Genomic DNA, 18,804 nt, shown 5'->3' with positions numbered 1-18,804 from the left:
TTCTATTTCTGGGCACACAAAAAAAGGCAAATGTTTTTTGCAGCAGGCAGCACTTTGGCGACAGGCTGACATTTGTTTCGGAGCTATTTTAGCAAAGCACTCACGTTCTGGCTCTTGTTTAAATATTGATGAAGACTTCCCCATAGAAACGGAGCCCGAACAGAGCAACGCAAACAGCCGGGACCGAAAATGTCCGCTTTTATCACCAACGGCAAAGGATTCGGCGCCATCGTGACGAAGACCTCAAAATAGTGATGCGAGTAAAAGCAACAACGGCAAACGCACTGACAAATTATTGGGCTAAAAATGGCGGCGTGATGAAGATTTAAGGAGATAAACGGCAAGCCAAGCGTGCAAAATGACTTGGTGGGTTCTTGCGAGCCAGGTGACAGTTGGCCAGTTTGCTTTCCAAGTGAGGCGCAGGCCTCCGGATTAGGGTGAGCAGGCACTCGGCAGCGAAAGCCCAACTTGCTTTGAAAACGAACAAAGTGCTGGTGCACAAAAGTTGATCACTTTCTGTTTGACGAGGATGTCCGTGCTTTTCATCCAAGCAACACAAAAGCCCATCACATTAACAACCATGTCTGAATTGACATCACTCTGAAAACAGTTGGGTCAAAAATAACCCAATTTGGATTAAAAAGGGACAAACCGAACTTTTGGGGTAATTCAATTAACCCCAAAATTTGGATCAAATAAATAACCCACAAACAACTCCAAAAAAATAGGTTGATTGTGGGTTATTAATTTAAGTTGACCCAACTTTTTAAGTTAAATAGCTCAAAGAAGTTCTATCGTTTTGGCCCAATTCAATTGGGTTATTCAATTAACCAAAAATGTTGCGTGAAATGAATAAACCCACAAACAACTCCAAAACACTGGGTCACTTTGGGGGTTAATGATTTTATTTGACCCAACTTTTTGGATTAAATAGCTCAAAAAGTTGAGTTGGGTCATTTTAGACTCAATTCAATTGGGTTATTTAATTAACACAAAAAAGTTGGGTCAAGTTAATAACCCACAAAGCAACACCACAAAAGTTGGGTTGCTTTTTGGTTTATCAATTTAATTTGGCCCAACTCATAATTAAACAATAACACACAAAGAAATCCAATATTTTGGGTTGTTTTGTGGGTTATGCATTTGACCCAACTTTTTGGGTTGAATAACTCAAAAGGGTCGGTTCACTCTTGAGTCTGACCCCATTTGGGTTATTTTTGTTTTGACCCAACTGTTATTAGAGTGCACTGCCGTCGTTCCATCTGGCTTTGAAGAAATTCTTCTCCTTTTCGACTGACACGCATTCACACATTCAAACTACGGCGAGAGTGAAAAAGGCTCAAATCGTCATTCAGGCTTTCCTCAACTGCTCACAGAACATTCTGCTTAGCATGAGAATGCTCGAAAGTACGTGTGATGTCAGGATTCCGATCACGGCAGCCAAACAAAACACCCGGAATGAGAACAGAAAATGGCCGAGCTCATTGAAAATAATCAGGGTTCTGCTTGAAATGGGCAATTTCTATTTGTTTACAAACTTCTCTCGACCTCCTTCCATCAGCCGGCGCTATATTTGGTGCAGCGTGCACGCCGGCTGGCATACTTACGGTGACGGGCATCTCGTTCTCGTGGGAGTTCAACAGGCCGCTGATGGTGCAGTGGAAAAGTTGGTCGTTGTGGAAGCTGATGTTGCACGGGTACGGGCCGATCATCACCGAGTATTCGTCCGGCATCAGCTCCAGCTTGTTGGGCCCTTTCTGCCACGGGAAGAAACACAAACAGTCGTCAGTGGTCGACAGGGAGCCTCAACGCCGAGCGATAACACGGCCGTCGCGCACAGGAAGCCGCCGGGCGTCATTTTCGGTTGAAACGGAAGTTCAGCTTAAAGCGGCAAACTGTCCCGCTAACTGACACGACGGCTGAGACTAGACAAACAAATCGGCCATTGGCCAAAATAACTTTCTCAGGCCCTTTACCGGCCACGTCGGTTGGAAAAAGCAACAGAGCGACACGTCACTCTTCCTCCTGCCAAATGCATCATTCATCAAACATCACAAAAACCCGGAAGGACGATATTTTTATCACACACCTGACGATTTGGTGGCACAAAGTAGACTAGACTCTCGACCTTTATTTATCCCACAGTGGAGAAATTCACAGCGTTACCAGCGGCAATACACATCATCACACATATATAAATATGTGTCATCAAAAATATTTATGTAGCCTATAGTTAAATAAAAACAGAGAAACACAGTAGTGCAACAAGATGGCTGCTGTGCGCATCATCATCATCATCACATTTTTTATTTTATTTTTAATTTTTAATTTTTAATTTTTAATTTTTAATTTTTAATTTTTAATTTTTAATTTTTAATTTTTTTATTTTTTTTTTTTTATTTTTTTTTTTTATTTTGTTACAACAGCTCCGTTGTGTTTTTGATGTTGCAAATGGTTCAGAAAATTCACAGGGCTATGCTGCTAACCCTCTTATAAAGTGAACTGAAAATGTAAACAAATAGTTCCCTGAGATTAAAATGGTTTTAGGTTGACTTTTTATCGGGCATCAGATTTTTTTAAAAGGCAGATACCAATATTTGTGAAAATGTCCAATATCGGCGCTGATTATCAGCCTATCCCTACTTTAGACAAGGTGAAAACAGGTCTATGTTGTGGTGCAGGTAGTGTAACGCGATTTCGGTGGATTTCATTCATAAAGTTTAGATCATGTTTAATATGACAAAAGTGCATGATTCATGTGACTCATAGGGTGCTGTGGTGAAGTGACTGTCAGCTTTCTCAACTTGGGCGCTACACGGCAGCCAGGGTCTAATCCACCCCAGAGGAACTCGAATAGCTTCAAGTTTTTGTGTAATCCTGCTAATAATAGAGCTGTTCTTCATGTTGACGCAGCGAGAAGCAAGTCTTACAGAGCACTTTTCTTGAGGAATAAGTCAAGCCAAATGCAGAAGCATTTGGGTGCAGTTCCTTGGAAATGGAAATGCAGTAAATCCGGTCAAAAAATAAACAAACACGTCAGCACTCAGCAGCAGCAAAGAGAACAATCCAACATTTCCAAATTAGCGGTCAAGATAGTTCCAAACAGTTGAAATCATATCTCGAGATTTTTATCAGACAACTGTCAATGTCAGATGACCTAACTAACCACTTTCAACTTCTCGCTGAGTCATGATCAGAAAAAGATGGCTGCCATCATTGTGCGGACAACAAACACAAACAGAGCAACATTGGGCAATAAATCCACAACAGGAAGCACATGACCACTGTTTGAAGGGTGATGCGTTGATAATATTATGATTACTATTATTTTTGCCTTCACATAAATTTGCATGAACAGACTGCAGAAGGCTTTTCTGTTCCTCAGTCATTCAGTTCCCGTGAGTCCAAAGTGCTGACATATAAATGTCATCATCTTGCGTTAAATGAGCCGATCAGGAAAGTGAAAATCCAAGTAAACGTCACAAGTTGTTTTTCCCGCGGCCGAGTGGCAACTTTGATTGTGTTACTGTTTGCATTTGAAGGATCCTCTTCTCATTCCACATTTCGCAGCAATCAACTTGGCGAGCGCAACGAGGGAAGAAAGTGAGAGCCGATTTGGATGCCAGCGCAATCCCCACTTTTTCCCCCCCTCACAAAAGTGAGGAAGTGTGTGTGTGTTTATGGTGAATGTGCTTCCTTGCTTTGATTGCACCCTCAAGGCCTCGCCTGTCGCCAGTGCAGGATGCCACCTCCCAGGTCTCTGTCAACAAACGCTTCCCAGCACACACACACACACATGCCCACACGAAAAACATCACGCCATGATGAAAAAAATATGTTGCCGCATCTTGTAAAAAATGTGCACAAGCCACACCAGCAACTGACGCTTGGTCCAAAAAAGACGAACCCGAGGCATGTCCCAAAGCTCCCAAGCTCCTTATTTTCAACACTGCTTGTCAACCTCGCTCCTAATAAACAAAGCCTGTCCTTCCTTCTTTCCAGCCTCTTTTCTGCCTTCAGGTCAAGCGCAAGTCTTAAAATAAAACAGGAAACAAGACAAGTCATTGACGCGCACGCCGGCTAGCTAACGTGAAGGGGAAGCGGCCCAGCGGCCCAGCGTGGGCCTCACACGGCGCCGTTAGCACGCGGTGTCATGCGGCGTCACGCGGCGTTGAAGCGGGAAGCCCTCTGGCCGGACGGATGGATGGATCCGTCCTGACAGGTACTCGGCGGCGCAGGTTCGTGAGAGCCCATCCCCCACACAACGCCCGTTTCCGGGGAGGCCGCCTTGAGTGCGTTTGACTTCCAAACACAAAATAGCCACTCACTCGCTTTTCTTACCCAACTTCACTCACATCTAAAAGAGAGCAAGTATCACGTCAAAAAAATGTGGCTCTCCGAGTAGCGGCGGCAATGACAAACATTCCTAAAAAGCAGATTACTGTAATCCACTACATCATTGTACCGTTTGAACATTAGCACTGCGTTCAAATAAAGTCAACCCTCGAACCCGCCGGTGGACACCAGCAGTAAGTTATGCCGTCAAGTCCTATCGGGCCTTTTTGGCCTGTGGGACTCCAGAGGCAGCTGACTGGTACCGGCTAGCCAAGCCGCTACTACTCTCCACGTTGAGAGGAGCCAGTTGAGGTGGCTCGGGCATCTGGTTCGGATGCCTCCCTGAAGAGGTGTTCCGAGCATGTCCCACCGGCGGGAGGCCCAGGACACGATGGAGAGACTATGTCTGCCGGCTGGCATGGGAACGCCTTGGGATCCCGTTGGAATAGCTGGTCGAAGTGGCTGGGGAGAGGGAAGTCTGGGCTTCCCTACTAAAGCTGCTGCTCCTGCAACCCGACCCCGGATAAGTGGTAGCAAATGGATGGATGGATGGAGGGATTTTAAACATATAAAGGAATTGACAGCTTTGCTTAAAAATTCTAACAAAAACTGCAGGAAGCTTCCAGGGTCCTCACTAAGTGTTAAGCTAAATTAAAAACTAAGCAACTAAAAGTTTACTAATGTAAATAAAGTTTCCAAAAATGTAAACTTCCAGCGTCAGTCTAATTTTTTTTATAAAGTGTAAATTTCAATATATCTATGAATGAAAAGTTCCCTGTATCTCACTGAGCGACAAATGCATGCAAATAATGTGGGGTTTTCGTCAGGGTTCGTAAAAAGGTTTCAAAGATCTTCGCAGACAGTCAAAAATTGTCTGCATATGTTCGAAATGTCTTTGCGACAAGTTAAAATGGTCAAAATGGCAAATATTGGCACCAATAATCGGCCCGGCCGATAATCGGTCTATCTTTACTAGAAAACAAACTTTTGAATGTGTGTGCATTTTTGCAGACTAACACAAAATGCTTACAGATTGCAATTTGCGGCACCGGGTCAGAACTTGGTGTAACATGCGTGATGGCTTGGATACCATTTTTAAATATATTTATTTTTATGATATTCTTCTATGCTTTTAACTCCAAAAGCCAACAATTTCATCATTAAACCTTAAAATGTGTTTGCAACTCTGGATGTGAAACTGTGGCAAGCACTTGAATTGTGTCTCCATTTATAATGAGACTTCAGAGACATGGAGACCCCAAAATTGCACCTTAAAATAACACCTTCAAAAAACATGAAAGTGCCATTTTCACGCTCAAATGTTCCAAAATACTGCGTTAAGCTTGTGCCTTTATGAATCCTCCCGAATTTGATTTCGATGACGTGTGAATGTTTGCAGTCACGTGACTCACGTTGATGATGAGCGTCAGCTGCTCTCCCGGGTGATGTTTAATCAACTTCTCCTTGTTGGCCGTGAAGAACTGAGGATCCTCGAAGTATTCCAGCTGGAAGTGACCTTTACGCAGCTCCTCTCCATCCTCCTCTTCCTCCTCCTCTTCCTCCTCCTCCTCCTCCCCCGCCCCCTCCCCCTCGGTTTCAGTATCAGAGAGGGAGGAGCGGTCACCCGCGTAGAGGACCCCATTCAGGTAGAACTGCACCGAGGTGGGCTGGGATTCAGGGGAGGGCGGCGACGGACATGTGATCATGGAGGGTGAAACAACTGCGCACAGCTGGAAAGAAACACACCATCAGAACAGGAAGTGACGTGTGCGAGTCAACAGCCCTCGTTGCAGGGTGGATACTATGGAGGACCAAAACTGCCAAAATCCAAAATAAATAAATGAATAAATAAATGACTAAAAGTGAAAAATAAAAACGGATATAAAAAAATATAATTTGAAAAATGAATAAAAAAAAATTATATATATAAATGGAAATAAAAACAACAAAAAAACAAATACGGATTAGGGGCAGTGAAGAGAAAAAAAAAAGTTTCTCACTTTATTCTCAGATTTCTCACTTTAAAGTGAAAAAAAAGTGAGAATCCTGCCAAACTTTTTTTTCTCATTTAATTTTTGAATTATATTTTTTAGATCTGTTTTTATTTTCTTATTTTGGCAGTTTTGGTCCAATGCAAGCCGGCGAGACTTCCTTGTTCGCCCACCCGCTCTTTTCGACCATTGAACGGTAGTTTGCAACTGCGGAGTCCAACCCAAGACACGCTTGGGACCGCCCCCTTATTTGAATAACATTTCGCCCTGGCAGTATGGACCAAAATTAAAAATCAATAAATGACTAAATAAATAAATAAAGGACAGAAAGTAAAAATAAAAATTAAAATTTTTTATATATATATATTCCATTTATATAAATTTTTTGGGATTTAATTTTCAAATTATATTTTTCTATATCCGTTTTTAATTGTCACTTTTAGTCATTTTTTTTGGTTTTGGTCCTCCATAGGATACGACCCCCCCACAATAAGTGAAATCTATGACGACGACTCACAGCTTGTCCAATTCCCGGCACCTGCATGGCGGCACTCTGCACCAGATCGAATCCGTGGCCCACCACTGTGATGGTCCTTCCACCGCTGCAACACACACACACACACACAATCACACACACACGTCAAGTCGTACTTGACTAAACCGGGAGCGTCATGTGACATTTGACCCACCTGAGGAAGCTCTTGTCGGGCTTGATGGAGCTGATGGTGGGGTTCTTCTCGTACGTGTACGTGGCGCTCAGTCGCTCGCTCTGGCACGAGCCGTCCTCAAAGTGGACACACACTGGCACCGACTCGCTGCTCGGCTGCAGGGCTGCGGGCATGGTGCACTCAATGGTGTCATCTGTTTGCCTGAAAGACCGGATACGGACTTCAATTAATCGCCGTCCCCAATCCATCACATTTTTTTAGTCTTGGAAATGTTTTCATTCCCAATATCTGTTCCCGCTTGGCGGTTCTTGGGATACAAAGACGCTCAGTTAGGAGCGGCGCCGTACAAAGCCCGAATTCATCAAGTAAGAAGATAAATGTGAGTGCAGTATCTTTTATGGACGGCCGGGAGGACCGAAGCGTTTCTTGCCGACTGCAGAACGATTACTCACAATGAGATGACACATTCCAGCGTGTTGTTGACCAGGACTCGAACCTGTGAACCGATTCCCAGGTGTTCCCCAATGATGGTCACTTTGGTTCCTCCGGCACGGGAGCCTTTCCTTGGCTCCATGGAGACCATCTTTGGGACCTGAACGCAAAGAACAAGAAGCGCTTTGGTCTGAGGGTCATTCGCTTTCTGGTCAGAGGTTGTCAACCTTGACCCCTTCCTGTCCAAAAACTTCAAACCCATTTTAAATCCTAAGCAGCAGGGTTATTATTGTTTTGTGATTTTCATTTTAGTTATTTTTTATTTCGTTTTGAGTTTCGGTTTCTTAAATTTAATTTGTTTTCAGGGCAGTTTTGTTAGTTTTAGTTGTTTAAAAAATGCTGGGTTTTTGTTTAGTTTTTGGAAGCATATTGCGTCCACTTGAAAAAAAATTTTTTTGCTGACTTATTTTTGAGGGTGTTTTGTTTTTTGTATAATTTGATTTAAAATGTTCTGTTTTTCTGAATATTTGTTCTGTTTTACTGAATACTGTACTTTTTTCTGTCATAAAAAAAATCTGAAAAACTGAGAGGGGGATTCTGAAAAAAAAAACACTTCAGAAAAACGGGGAAAAAATCAGAAAAACAGGGGGAAAATGTGTTTTAAAAAATTTTTAAAAAAAAATATTCAGAAAAACAGAACTCTGAGTAATTTTTTCTTTTGTTTTTCTGAAAAATTTCCCCCCATTTTTCGGGATTTATATATTTTTTACGACAGTAAAAAATGCAGTTAAACAGAAAAAAAAAATCTGAAAAACATAAAAATACACACAAAAAAACAAAGCTCCACCCCCAAAAATTTGTCAGAAAAACAGGAGGAGGAATGTAATACTCTTTTGTAAATTTCAGCATTAATTTTCATTTTTAAAAACTGCATTACTTGTGTGTAATATTTAATAAACACCATGGTAAAATGAAAAAAGTAATACTTTTTTTTTCTACCTAGCGTTGCATTTTGGCTGAGTTAAATGAAAAAGCAGGCGAGCCGAGCCATTGGAGCCAAATGTCAAGCACGCAAAATTGTCGCCTTGGAGCGACGTCATCTGAAGGTGCTTTTCTATTGGCTGCTGCTAGATGACATCACTTCTGTGTGAAACACTTTCAAACGTCTTCATTCCGGTTAATTTCGAAATAAATATACTTAAACACATTTAAAAACGACGCTAAACGCTCATGTATTAAATTAATTACCAAAAACTAAAACAAAGGACATTTTTGCCAATATATAAGTTATAGTCTTGTAAATGTAAAATGTAGTTTTCAGTTTTTTTTTCAGCAATTTCGTTTTTATTTAACGAAAATGTTTTTTGAATTTTTGTTTGAGTTATTTTGTTAGTTTTCGTTAACTAAAATAACCTTGCTAAACGTGCCGCTTGTCGCTTGATGCTAAACAGACGCAAGGAGGACAAACGTGCCGAACGAAAAGCAGATTGAGTTTTTTATTGATGTGCTGAGGATTGAAATGTTGAAAGTAAAATATGGCCGAATGACGGAATCCCTTCACCAGGAAATGATAAGACAAAAAGTTTGTTTTGAACATTTTCATTTGGGTGTGTCAATAAATGTGCTTGGTGCGCAGTCACGTTTAAGTCCTAAATCTGCTTTTTGGCCAGCTAACATCATCTTTCCCGAAAGCTTGAAAAAGCAAAACATCTTTCACTGTGTGCGCTGTTTCCTGATGCTGACAACAAAAAGGCAACTTTTCCTCAAGCTCGGGGCTTAAATAGCTCGTTTTCTCACATCGGCCCGAGACGGCTGCTGACTGCAGCAGCGGCTCTCTGAAGGTGGCAGAAAGCCGTCGCTACTGTTCTCGCACATGCGCGTGAAAATGCACACTGGCATAAGGTGCGGGGCGGGCCAAGATGAATATCCGCGTTTGCGATTCGAAAAGCTTCTACCCCCTGGGTGAACTCGGCCCGCGGGCAAAAGCTCTCATCCTGGCTGACAGGATCGACTTCCTCAGCGTGTGGACGGAGGAGACCTATTGTGCGTTTGGGCGGCTGGAAGGAGGCAGATGTTTCCTTCCTGAGGTCTGACCAAAGAGATAGAGACAAATATCCTGTCTCCAAAACGATTTTGCTTTCCCTTCACCAGCCTGCAGTCGGTCGGAGCGAAACATTCCCTTTGTCCTTACATATCAAGTGGCGCTGATTTATCGGACCCTACAAGCCGCTGGTGTGATGGACTTCTTCAGCCTCACTGAATATTAAAAACGCTTTGCTTGTAAATAAGATGACACAAGCGGCTTTTATGGCTTTTTCCACTCCTGCAAAGTCTTCATCTAATGGGAGCCCCCGCGTGGGCCGAGGTCAATTAACACAGGCGGCGGGACGTGATTTGTTTTTACTGGCAGTCGGCGCAGAATGACAACGGTGCCGGGTTTGCCGCTCCCATCAACGTTTGAAGATTCCCACACTCTCGCATTCTTCGGAGCCATAAAGCGCATCTGTTAACACTCAGACCCTCCCGGTAGGTTAGTGGGAAACGAGAGCGAGGGGAAGAATGCGGAAGCCGGCACGGCGAGAAAACTCACCAGATACCAGAAGCTCTCCTTTGACGTCCCCGTCCCGCTCTGATCCACGTCCACTTGGACCACGTCCGTCCCGTCAAGCGGAGACCTCCCGGTGACACACACCAGCCTGCGTAAATCACAAAACATGGGCCGATCTTGAGCCTTTTTAATAATCGGCGTCAAAACAATGAGAGGACGATACAGGAAACAGGACCAGGCAGACTCGATGAATCTCCGAGCACGGAGGTTATGAACTCATTCGTCAAAACGTATCACATTTGCATGGGAAATCCAATAAGCCTGACGATATTATGAGAGCTAAAGGTCACAGCACCTCCGACCAGATGTGTCGCGCCGCACGGGAGGCTCGTTTGCCAGCCTTCTGGCCGTCATTAAGCCGTGTGTTTTATCACCAGGGACATCTCATATTCACGGCATATCAAACGCCCGGGAGCAGCGAGCAAACAGTGTGGGGGGGGGGGGGGGGGTCACCCGACAAAAACTGCACCACCTTAAATGAAGCTGCTCCTGTTTTCCCAAATAGTGGCTGCTAAATTGAAATGGCAGAGAGCAGCGCAAACGCAAAATCAAGATGGAAGCGATGGAATCGGAAGCATAAGTGGAGAAGGCAAACCAACACATTGCAGGTCCAGAAAAGAAACGTATGACAGAAGTAATTTGAAGGAAGCCAGCGAGGGCATAAATGTTCAATTTCTTTCCATTGGACTCATCCCGACTGAGTGTGAACTGAATCCTGTGTGACATTTTTATGAAAAACTTCACGGCTAAAAAGAGTTGAAAGGTCAAATTGACACCTTTTTAAAATAATCGCCTGTCATTTTTTCAGATTTTTCAGGAAACACAAAAAATTGAATCATTTGCATCATGAGGAGATGATTTAGGCAAAAAAAAAAAAAGCAAAAAAAATTACTTTTTGAAAATTGAATTATTTTAAGAGCGTGACGATTAGTGTTATCCGATACCGTTTTTTTGGGCCCCCGATACCGTATCGATACCAAGTTATTTTTTTTCCAACATGAAAAAGCTGTCTTGCAATTGGTTCAGCGAAGGGGTGTTAAAAAAAATCGATTCGGCAATATATCGCGATATTACAGCGCGCAATTCACGAATCGATTCGATATGCGATTTTTAAACATCAACTTTTTATGGGAATATTCAACAAAACGTCTTACTTAGGGTTAGGCTTCACACGTTAAGCATGGACGAATGTTATATTAATGGAACATTAAGCCTTAATATTTTATTTCAATGCTATTCAAATATGAAACGGATTGCAACAGATTGTTTGTTAAATAAAGTGGCTCAGTTATAAGCCTAAAGTTTCAGATAAACAAATACATTTTCGTACAAATCTTACAGTGTACATGTACAAGTATACGGATTAGCATTTTCTAAATTTGAGTAAAAAAAAAATAAAAAATCGCAATAATCAATTTATAGATTTGTATCGGGATTAATCGGTATCGAATCGAACCGTGACCTATGAATCGTGATACGAAGCGAAAGGTACTACGCAATTCACACCCCTAGTTCAGTGCATTCAAGGGCCAATAGGATATCTCGGCTCGGCATGCAGTGGACACATCACACATCAGTGAATGTCGTGCACTAATGACGATGCGATATGGCATGACTCCTTCTTGCGACTTGTGGCAAGAAGGCGACCTTTCAATGCTGCAAAATTGATTACTGTCGTTTTCTGGCATGCATTTCAAAAGTGACTCAAAATCCGCTACAGCAATTCGTCTCAGCATTTATGAATCAAATGCACGTGTTCAACCAATATATTTGTATCCGCTCCTCCCACAACTCTGAAAATGGGCTGCGTGGCAATTTTGCCCGATTTGCCGAGACGCAAGGTAGAGTAGATCAGCTCCCACATCTGTTTTCCTGAGCAATCATTTAGATTGTTCTACTCACAAGCCTTTGGTAGATTCATATTGAGTCCGCCGCTCGGTGCTGCAGCGCTTTGGAGAGTGCGGGCGCATGATTGACAGAAGAATTTACAGTACATACAGTATGCGGCGGCGCTGCGCTGTATGTGGGAGAGGTGCGACAAGACAGACGGTGGGATGAGCTTGCGTGAGGTCGTGCTGCCCATGTTGATTAGAGCGCTCGCACCTGGAGTACAGCGACTCTCTTCTGCCATTTTGGGCCCACAATTACTGCTCAATAGTACCTCATTTAGCGCTTTTCCACTTTACAAGCGCTTTACATTTTGACTACTCATTCATCAAATGATGGCGAAACATCAGGAGCAACTGGGGTGCGGGTTCAGTGTCTTGCTCAAGGATACTTCCACATGGTCACAATTCCCTGTGATCGAACCCACAACGCCCCCATATTAGAGCCGGAAAGAAAGGACATTAGCTTATATGCTAATCAAATGCGCTAACAAGAAGATGCTGTTTTTTTTCCCACCTCATCTGTGATTATTTCCGAAGCGACGTGAAAAGGAAAGAGAACAACAAACTGCCAACCCTAATACAGGCTTGCGAAAGCAACAAGCAGAACAAATCAGTTTTTTTTTTTTAGATTGAAACCTGAGAGGGGTTTTGGAGGGATGTTGGGTCTCAAGAGTTCAGGATCCTCAACAGCAAAAGACAGACAATGATCCATATTTTTGCAGCTGTAAGACTTTCCTTTCTTCTCGGGGTTCCGCCATTCAGTCAGACGAGCATGTGCGAGGTCAGAGTTGACTGATGTTGGACCCGACAAGCGAAGACGCCCTGCTGGTTTACCGCCTCCGAGGGCTTTTATGGGTTTTGCTTTGTGATCTGGAGCGCAGTCGCCCTCAAACAGCATGTTAGCAATTCGTCCGCCACCATCGTGCATTTTTCTCTGGTCTTGGCGGTGGTTTGGACGCTCTCGGGTGCTTTTGTTTCTGCTGTGAGGACAAATTTGGTCCATTCTTTTGTTCAGCTTGCCATCTTTTTTTTTTTTTTTTTTTTACATCTCTTTAATGTCAAGCTTTAAGTTTCTCCAACTCAAATCATAAAAATGAAACTTTGTTTTGAACTTCCCCCAAACAGGAACCTAAGAAGCATGAGAAAGAAAACACACGCACACGCACGCACATAAATCATTCCTCAAATTTGCTGACTGAAGCCAACCTGCGCCGACAGCCTTCAGTTGTTGCACGTATGAATTACAAGAGCGTCATTTCACACGCGTGTAACGATCTCCTATTCAAATTAGACGGCCAGTCACGGGCTGCCGCATCCTTTCATGTCGTGACACAAACACGATGAAGGGGACGCACACGCAAGCCTGCGCAGGTTTTTCGGGGCTAAAACTTGACGACGGGAAAGATCGAATGTAGCTCATCTGTTTCTTGGACAAACACAACGATCCGCTTGAAGAAAACTCCCTGACCAAATGTTAGCTGGCGCTTTGAGGCAACATGCTGTTTGTGTGCGCGTGCATGCTGAGCGTGTCGATCATGTCCGACAATGTGAGTCAAAGGACACGTAGACTCCTAAGAGAAGCGGGTGGGCGGGACTGTGACCCCTGAGCCGCATTCCTGCGCCAGCCCACATGTTGAGCAGGCCATGTTTGACTAGAGTTGAGAAGATGTCTCTGGTCATTTCCCTTGAGTGGATGGCGAGGCTGATTAACAATCATGTGTGTGTGCGTGTATTTGGCCGATGGCTTCTGACTAACTGCACAGCGTGATTCCCCTCAAAGACGGAAAGCAATCAAATGTTGACAGCTTGCCTTGCAAGTGTGTGTGTGTGTTTCGTTTTAGCACTCACTTGTGAACTCTGGCCTCAACGGACCTTACCATTCCATTTCGAGACTGTTTATGGAGGACCAAAACTGCCAAAATTCTAAATAAATAAAAGTGAAAATAAAAACTGACATGAAAAATATAATAAAAAAACATGACTTGAGTTGCTCGACAGCAAGTCGAGGTGACAGTGGACCAGATAGTCGTCCATTGCCGGAGCTCTCCATGCAAGTGCGCGAGACTTCCTTGTTCGCCCACCCGTTCACTCGACCAATGAAAGGCAGTTTGCAACGGCGGAGTCCAACCCAAGAGACGCTTAGGACCGCCCCCTCATTTGAATAACATTTTGTCCTGGCAGTATGGACCAAAACTGCTAAAATTTTAAATAAATAAAGGACTAAATAAAGAAAGAAATTACTAAATAAATAAATAAATGACTTAAAGTGAAAATAAAAACGGATATAAAAAATCTAATAAAAAAATTAAATAAAAATGTATGTGTACCTTGCCTACTGCTAATGGATTTATTTATGTATATACATATTTTGTTGTTTTTATTTCCATTTATATTGATTTTTTTAGATTTAATTTTCGAATTATATTTTTTTATATCCGTTTTTATTTTCACTTTTAGTCATTTATTTATTTATTTTTAATTTTGGCAGTTTTGGTCCTCCATATATATTGGCATTCAATTCTATATTGATTTAAATCCTTTGATATCAATTCAGTAAGATAAACAAAAGAAAAACAATTTACACAATAATATCCTATTTCTGCATAAAATATATTTCAAAAGTATATGTAAATATTTCAGAAAAATATAAGTTCATAAAATTAATTATATATTTTTTTTATATCTGTTTTTATTTTCACTTTAAGTCATTTATTTTTTTATTTTGGCAGTTTTGGTCCACCATATATGTTGCCATTCAATTCTATATTGATTTAAATGCTTTGATATCAATCTAGTAAGATAAACCAAAAAAAACAACAACAGCAATTTACACAATAATATCCTATTCCTGCATAAAATATATTTCAAAAGTATATGTAAATATTTCAGAAAAATATAAGTTCATACAATTAATTTTATATTCAGGGTATTCAATTTGAATGTCCTAAAACCCAGCATCTCTCCTATACCAGAATGGTTCAACCTAACTTGTCATATGCCACCTAGAATCACCTGTCAATCACTTGAAAACTTAATTTAAAATTCAGTTAATTATTTATTTTTGAGAGCTTTACTATGAGCTCAGAGGACACTTAATGTTGATAATAATTTCCATGTGCGCAAATCGTTATTTATATATAAGTAATTCTTTATTTCTTTTTTTAGTTATATCTTTTTAATTCAAAATAGTTCAAGAGAACACATAAATACAAAGAGAGTTCCAAAGTTAAAACAAATCCGACAATGATGGTACATCACTCGATTTTAAGTTATTGTTTTTTTCCCACCCAATCAGAAATGCTTCGCGCTGGTTAGGAGGTACTTATCTTAAAAAGCATTTCACAGGTGGTACGTCACAAAAAAAAAAAGGTTGTGAACCACTGATGTAAACAATCCCGACAAAGACGTCACCGTAGGACCCAAATCTGAACAACTCGCTCCTGATAGGCAGCTCCCAAAACTTGACTTGGCTACGTAATTTCATGCTTGACAGGTAGGAATGAACGTAAAGACTTGAAATGAATGCGCATGATGACACGGGATCACATCCAATCACATCAAGCAGCCGGCGTGTGCGATGTGCTGACCACATCGGACATGTTGTGATTTGCGGCGGATATACATTGCTGTCATCACAATGAAAAACAAGATGAGCTCATTGCTGCGAGTTTCGCAACCAGGTCGCGGGCTGACGGAGTGACAGGTTTGAATCGCGGGTCACGGCCACACCCGCTTTGAATGCAATGACGGGCTTCACCGGAGCGCGACCAGATAAACGTTTCCATTTGAGCTGCTCCGGGAAGTTTGAATGGATTTGCAAAAAAAGTTGCTGACTTCCACCCGGCTGTGTTGTGACGGCCGGCCCTGCTGTCGCCATGGTTACGACGCGATAATCCCCTCAGCTATGGAGTCATTTCAAGTGAGAAGCGTGCCGCATACAAATAGTTGTGAACGGTTGATAAAAAATAAATATGCCTAAACCGCATTCACAGGACGCAAGATTAGGTACACGTGGCCCGCCGGCTGACTATGACTACCTGTGGCTGAGACTTTTTTTTTCATTTAATGCAGCTCTCATTCGCTCTTGGTTCACCACCAGTGCAGCTTCTTCTGCCGGCCGAAATGAATGAGGACAGTCCAGGTGAATGCTATGTCAGACCTCAGCCTTCTCTCGTCTCCTCTTTGCTTTCCAGGTGACGTTGATTGCTGACGTGTCAGCATTTTCAAAGCAGACTTCTCAGCCACTGTCGCATCACCGCCTGCCCAAGTGCCTGACTGCCTACCTGCCAGACAGCAGGGTGGGTTAATGTGACAACAAGCTATTGGACATATCATCTTGTGTGCATTTAAACAGTTTTGAAAATAGGTTTTGAAGAGGGTCTTCTGCCCAGATTTAGTCATAACTGTTTTGATTTCCTTATTTCCTCAGAAGAACTTTCATCTGTGGATGTGTCTTTGTGAGTGTTGTCGCGATTTCTGCTAGCTGCCGGCATGTCTGGAGGACCTCCTCTATTTCCACAACAATAGACTATTTGTCTGTGGTTGAAGTCAATGTGTTAGTATGATTTCTTTAAAGTATCTCATGTCCGGTGAACTCCGGGTGGGCTGTTTGCTGGGGGCTTTGTGGTACCGCCCTTCAAGATAGTATAAGAATGTTGTAAGTCCACTGTAATCTTCGCACTTGTGAGAGGCCGCAGCCATTGTCTGGAACTCACTTGTGCCCGGAATATTCTGTAGAAATAAAAGCTTCGAAGCACCTGTTCATCGATCTCCAGCCTGCATTCGGATAACCAAATTCTCACTACCCGAAAGAAAACGAACACGCGGAGGAAAAGATCATTTTCTCCAACAGTTGGCACTGATACGTAGATCAGATGCAAATTTGTCCAGCCAGTTTTATTTCTCTAGCGCCGATTCACCATCTCAAGGCCCTTGACCTATTGAGCAGGTCAAGAAGCACTAAAAAACCTGCTGTAGTCCACAACAAGAACTAAACCTACATTCCCTCCAAGTTTAAAACCTCACAATAACAGCAATTGTCTCGACCACAACAGCGCCAGTGACCCGCTTTACGTGATACTTACTCAACAGAGACGGTGTAGACCTCAGGCAGGAGTTGACATGGTACCTCTCCAATGGACACTTTGACTGCTTCAGCACTGCGGCCCAGGTTCTTGCCTTGCACCGTCAGGCGAGTGCCTCCGTCCACTGGACCCCTCAGTGGGAAGATCTGAAAGAGGCAGATTGACAAATGAGATTACAAACGAGAAGGATGACTGATGCTGACCAAGTTTCTGGTCTAAGTGTTGAGAACAGGAGTTTGTTGAAAGGGCCCACCATCTAGGTCAGGGATGAGCAACCGGTGGACCTTTTAAAAAGCAAACCCCAAAACGAAAGTATATCGTTTCCATAACCTGTGCAAAATAATAATAATATATATATATTTTTTAAACACACAATATGCAAATTCATGAGTGAAACTGTAGTTTTAAGTTGTATTATCACCCACCATTCACAACAAATTGCTCAAAGTTGCTCAATTTGTATTTGCTTCATTGAACAGAACACTCCCTTTCCTTTTTTAAACAATTCTTTACCGCAAATAATCAAATTCACAGCTATCTCACACGAACAGCTCTTCAGCTCCCGCCCCAATCAGGGACCACCAATTTAAAATAACATACATTACATCTTCCTCTTCACCTGGTAAAACGTTCCTCAAGATCATTTAAAAAGTCTATTAAAAACATATTGCGGAATGAATAACTTTCTGAATCATTGTTTTTGCATTTGTTTCCTATCTGCTGTGACTGCTCTTAAAAACGGACCTAGGGTAGGGTGTTTTTTTTGTGTGTGTGTGTGTGTGGGGGGGGGGGTCCTCGCATTTTTTTCTTATGTTAACCCAAACGTGTTACAACTACATTTGTTGCCCATATAAATGGAATGAAAAATGAAATGACATGGCTTAGTTGCACTTACACTGCCCTTTATTACAATATGAATAGGCCAAATCATTTTCTGCAGATTTGGAATGATATGCAGGACAAAGATCTCAATAATATTCCAACACACAAAATTAGTTCTTGCATTTCTTGTTGGTTTGCAATTTTTTTTGCCGTCCTTCAACGTTCATTTTTATGCACCGTGAAGGGGTGAGATCCGATATGTGCTTATTTTGTTGTTTGCTTCAAATCCTTTGTCGAGTTAGGATAGTGGTGTTTTTGAGAAATGTATTATGAAATATGAAATATGTTAAGAGCACATATCTTACACATATGCATGTATTTTGTCCATGTCTAAAATAGCATTTTTGTCATCCATCTGGTTCAGGAGTGTATATTCCTATGCGGCCTCCTCAGTAGCACTCGTGACAAATTGTGACCCCCTCCCTCTAGCATTTAAGCCGCCCATCCCTGATTTAGGTATTCACGCACAACACGCACGCATGCATCCAATGGCGGCTCTTAACCGTGTGAGCCTTTTCATCATCCTGGAATCCTCTCCACAACATGCAAATAAAGAGCAGCTTTAAGAGCCCCCTTCAGCTCCCACAAGAGAGACGGGCAGCGAGGGGCGAGAGAGGCGGCGGTGGAGAGCGCGGCGGAGAGGGTGCGTGAGTGCAAAGGCAATTTGGGGAACGCAGTGTGGAGAGCGCGGTGAATGCTGACGGTGGCGAGCGCGCGGAGAATTAATGGCAGCCATTCATGTCTGCTCTTGTTCACACTCTCACACGTCCGTCGAGCCCTCGCCTTCACCTTCCTTCACAGCGGAAGGAGACGAAAATATAGCATCTCAGACTCTCAGACGAGAAAGAAACCCGTGATCTTGCCAATGTTATGTTGTTGTTGTTTTATTTTTTTGCCCCTGGCTGAGTTGCGGTC

The 18,804-nt window shown here is 42.5% G+C and overlaps 1 protein-coding gene across 1 annotated transcript in view; it reads right to left on the bottom strand.

The window, feature by feature from the left end:
* The window catches only part of plxnd1 (plexin D1), an 89,042-nt gene that overhangs the window by 25,078 nt on the left and 45,160 nt on the right, over positions 1 to 18,804 (bottom strand). Inside the window, exons 13-19 of the mRNA XM_077572064.1 lie at positions 17,008 to 17,153; positions 10,017 to 10,122; positions 7,447 to 7,586; positions 7,016 to 7,195; positions 6,844 to 6,928; positions 5,748 to 6,065; positions 1,608 to 1,757 (exon numbers count right to left, since the gene is read on the bottom strand). Coding sequence (XP_077428190.1) covers positions 1,608 to 1,757; positions 5,748 to 6,065; positions 6,844 to 6,928; positions 7,016 to 7,195; positions 7,447 to 7,586; positions 10,017 to 10,122; positions 17,008 to 17,153 — 1,125 coding nt within the window. The remainder of the gene's footprint in view (positions 1 to 1,607; positions 1,758 to 5,747; positions 6,066 to 6,843; positions 6,929 to 7,015; positions 7,196 to 7,446; positions 7,587 to 10,016; positions 10,123 to 17,007; positions 17,154 to 18,804) is intronic.

This window comes from Vanacampus margaritifer, chromosome 1, assembly GCF_051991255.1.
Source record: "Vanacampus margaritifer isolate UIUO_Vmar chromosome 1, RoL_Vmar_1.0, whole genome shotgun sequence".
NCBI lineage: Eukaryota > Metazoa > Chordata > Actinopteri > Syngnathiformes > Syngnathidae > Vanacampus > Vanacampus margaritifer.
The sequence above is the reverse complement of the archived record's forward strand: the minus strand, read 5'-3'. Positions and strand labels throughout refer to the sequence as shown.